We start from the raw sequence: 3,313 nt of genomic DNA on the forward strand, positions 1-3,313 counted from the left end.
GGGGGGGGGGGCAGTTGTGGACACATTTCTACCTCAATAGGCATTATCAACAGAGCACTTGTCCAACCTCAGGGCTATTAGAGATACAAGGCTTAGTCTTATACCATAAAATAACACATGGCCCAGGTAATCTGCATAATTGAAACAAAAATGAGCTGAGAGGTCAGTGGCTGGCATTTGAACGACATTCACAAATACAGGTATATCAAATACCATACAACATAAATTTTTAATTTATCTCCACTTCTAGAAGTGTTGTAACTCCCACACACGCACACATGGATACACACACACACACAAATTAAGGATATGTAGCATTTTGATTGTAGGATGTCTAAATCTTGCAAGCTGACCAAGTACACTATCTGAATGGACAAACGAACTAATCCCTGAAAAGTTTTTTGAACAAGTTATATTTTATTTTTTGTAAAATTCAAAATTGCAATGCCTGTTCATTAGGGTATATCAGCAAAGAATATACACACAAAAAAAGAAATATATATATAGATATATATAAATACATGAATATATTATATAATAATAATTCTATACAACGAGTACAAAAAGAGTATTTAATACTAAATTGTGTGTGTGAATATACGTGTAGTTTTTCTTACAACTGATCAAATAAAACGGTGAGAAAACAGTCAGAAGTGATTGGTAATCAGAACACTGCCGATTACGTCATATGCTTCGTTCAAGTGAATACATTTATATATACATTCATTGATGGGCAGTGTTTCAATTCTCGCAGCTGAAATACCGTTATACTTGAAAGAATTGTAGTTATCTCTTAATTATTATTATTTTTTTTTAACGTGTCTAGGCTACAAATTCGTACCGCACTGGTTCTAGTAGAGTAGGTTTATTTTTAGCAATTGATACAAAGTGCCTTTTTACAGGACCTGCGGGCTGTCTCTTTAAACAAACGCGAACTCCTTTAGCTTTTGCTTCAGTCTTCAGTTTACTACATTCGACAATTCTCTTACGGAAATCTTCTTGACACTTGGATGGTTTCACGTGTTCGATTCTCAGGTTGATTCTCTTTGGGATGATGCGATGCTTCACTCGTTTATTGATGATCACCCCAACGGCGTGTTGTGTTACGTTGAAGACTCGACCCGTACGACCGTGGTAAGATTTATGTGGCATACCTTTTTGTACACCTCCGTCACCTTTAACATCGACCAAGTCGCCACGTTTATAAACTTTCATGTAAGTGGACAGCGGAAGGACTCCGTGGCGCCTGAAGGCTCTGGCGAACATATGCCGGGTCCCCCGGCGATAACCTTTTGTGTTTGTCATTGTAAATTAAGGGAAGCTGAAAAAATAAGTAAATAAATAATTAGAAAATAAAAATAAAGTGTATAATAAATGGAAAGACAACAACACAAATCAAATAACTGGAACCGAAATAATAAGGTTGGAATGTATGTAAACGAATGACTAGAGAGAGAAATAGTACGTGTGTGTGTGTGTGTGAATGTTTGTGTATACGTGTACGAGTGTTGCAGCTAAAAGAAGATATTTTGTGTGGGGATATTGTGTTATATAGTAGGATCTGAGGAAACGTATCATTTGTATGTACGGCTGAGCAAATGTCTAATTAACAGTATATATGTGTGAGAAAAATAGGCAGAGTGTGCGAATTATTTAAATCGAATAGTTTGAGGAGTCAGTGACCGAAAGGATAAGTGATAATGTTGATAGTTTCGATGCAGTACTGTACTGATTTGTGCCAGGCCTACTATCCCCGCTCAACCATCTGAAAAGTAGAGCTGGTAAAAAGAAAAAATAAACTGTTATGTAATGTAAAATATTCAGTTTGCGGGTTAGTAAAATCAGTAGAGCGGAGGACAAAATGAACTGTAGCATTTAGTTGCCGTGCTTAGTTCAAATCCCGCCGATCTGAGATTGATAAAACTCGGTACCAGTCAAGCACTGAAAACGATTTCATATTCATATAAAGTATCCGAGATGTACATGGAACACTAGAGGATTTCTTCACCCCACTCTATCTCTTTTCCCCTTGCTCCTGGATGGGAATGAAAGAATGAACCAGTTATTACTATAGAACGATAAATGTTATATACCTTGAAAAACAAAACACCGAGTGAATTGTTTATGAAATTGAATTGATAAAAACAATAAATTGATTACCTATGTCAACAAACGTCGGCTATCACAGCAAAGAAATGGAAAAGTGAAACAAGAGAAATGTACTGCGCATGCACCAATAAGAATAATCGATATCAGAAATCAAAAAAAATAAAATAAAATAAAAAGCGGCGTACAATACAGGATATGAGTATTGATTAGACTGGAGTTTTTGTTGTTGTTTTAGGTAGATAATCCTGCGGATAGAGAAAGAGTGATTAGTAGCTTATTGCAAATAAACGTGTATACAAATTAGGATTCAGCTAAATCGGTCAGGCTAACTTCTATATCATTACATATGCTGACTAATCACCAATAAAGAAACATATTACATAGCGTAATAAAACATGTATAAAATCAAATTGTCCAGAAAAAGTATTTGCTATCCACGGACCCCCTGTCTTGTCCTTGCGGACCCCTGTGGTCCGCAGACCACAGTTTGAAAACCCCTGCTCTAGCCGACAGTAGTGCTATCGACTATCCAATGTCATTTTTATCGGTACTATAATCATTTTTGTTCCTCAGAGCTGGTTGTTGTATTCCATTCAGGTACCGTTAATACAACCCACCACTCAGGCCTTGCGCTAACCACCACGTCCAATCTTTCATTCCCAGAACACTGGGCCGTTCAACTCTTCTCTATGCTCATGTTTTTTCCGCGGGTGTTGACCAGCAAACCACTTAAACGGAACATTAACTGTATCAAGTCCACTAGTCTCGGAGAACACGTTAAAGTTTTTGACACTGTCCTTTCCTTCAGATTTAATAAGAAAAACAAATGCATTACATTTCAAATTATCTAATGAATGCCAAGTAGTGTACCATGAATCGATGAATGAATAAATCTATCTATCTATCTATCCGTCTGTCTGTCCATATATATATATATATATAATCCAAGAGAGTTAGGGGTTGAGAATCCAACCCACTAAGGTATAACATCTATCCAATACACTGCTGGGAGGGTACCCAATTATTGTTACACTAGTGTTTTACCAAGTGTAATAAGTGGGTGCGAGTAAAAGAGCGTTTTACTCTAAATTTATACAGCAATAAGAAAATGGAGGGGAATATGAAGTACTCATCAACTTGCAGACACTGTACTCAATCAACAGAGTACAGTATCTGCAAGTTGATGAGTACCTCATATTCCCCT

At 36.8% G+C, this 3,313-nt stretch overlaps 1 protein-coding gene across 2 annotated transcripts; it reads right to left on the reverse strand.

The window, feature by feature from the left end:
- Positions 1–553: 553 nt before the first annotated feature.
- LOC106870018 (60S ribosomal protein L21) lies at positions 554–2,315 on the reverse strand. Of its 2 annotated transcripts, none has more exons than XM_014915982.2 (2): positions 2,161–2,315; positions 554–1,321 (listed from the first exon to the last, which is right to left on the reverse strand). In XM_014915982.2, exon 2 carries the CDS (start codon positions 1,303–1,305, stop codon positions 823–825), a length of 483 nt encoding a protein of 160 aa, XP_014771468.1. In that variant the 5' UTR covers positions 1,306–1,321; positions 2,161–2,315; the 3' UTR covers positions 554–822. The 2 variants fall into 2 exon arrangements, with proteins under 2 accessions (XP_014771468.1, XP_052821889.1); XM_052965929.1 differs by lacking the exon at positions 2,161–2,315 and adding an exon at positions 2,094–2,113.
- Positions 2,316–3,313: the final 998 nt, after the last annotated feature.

The sequence above is a fragment of the Octopus bimaculoides genome, chromosome 1 (assembly GCF_001194135.2).
Source record: "Octopus bimaculoides isolate UCB-OBI-ISO-001 chromosome 1, ASM119413v2, whole genome shotgun sequence".
NCBI lineage: Eukaryota > Metazoa > Mollusca > Cephalopoda > Octopoda > Octopodidae > Octopus > Octopus bimaculoides.

What these genes read in the sequence shown, in the direction of transcription:
- LOC106870018 (XM_014915982.2), bottom strand. Translation starts at nt 1,305, where the DNA reads ATGACAAACACAAAAGGTTATCGCCGGGGGACCCGGCATATGTTCGCC.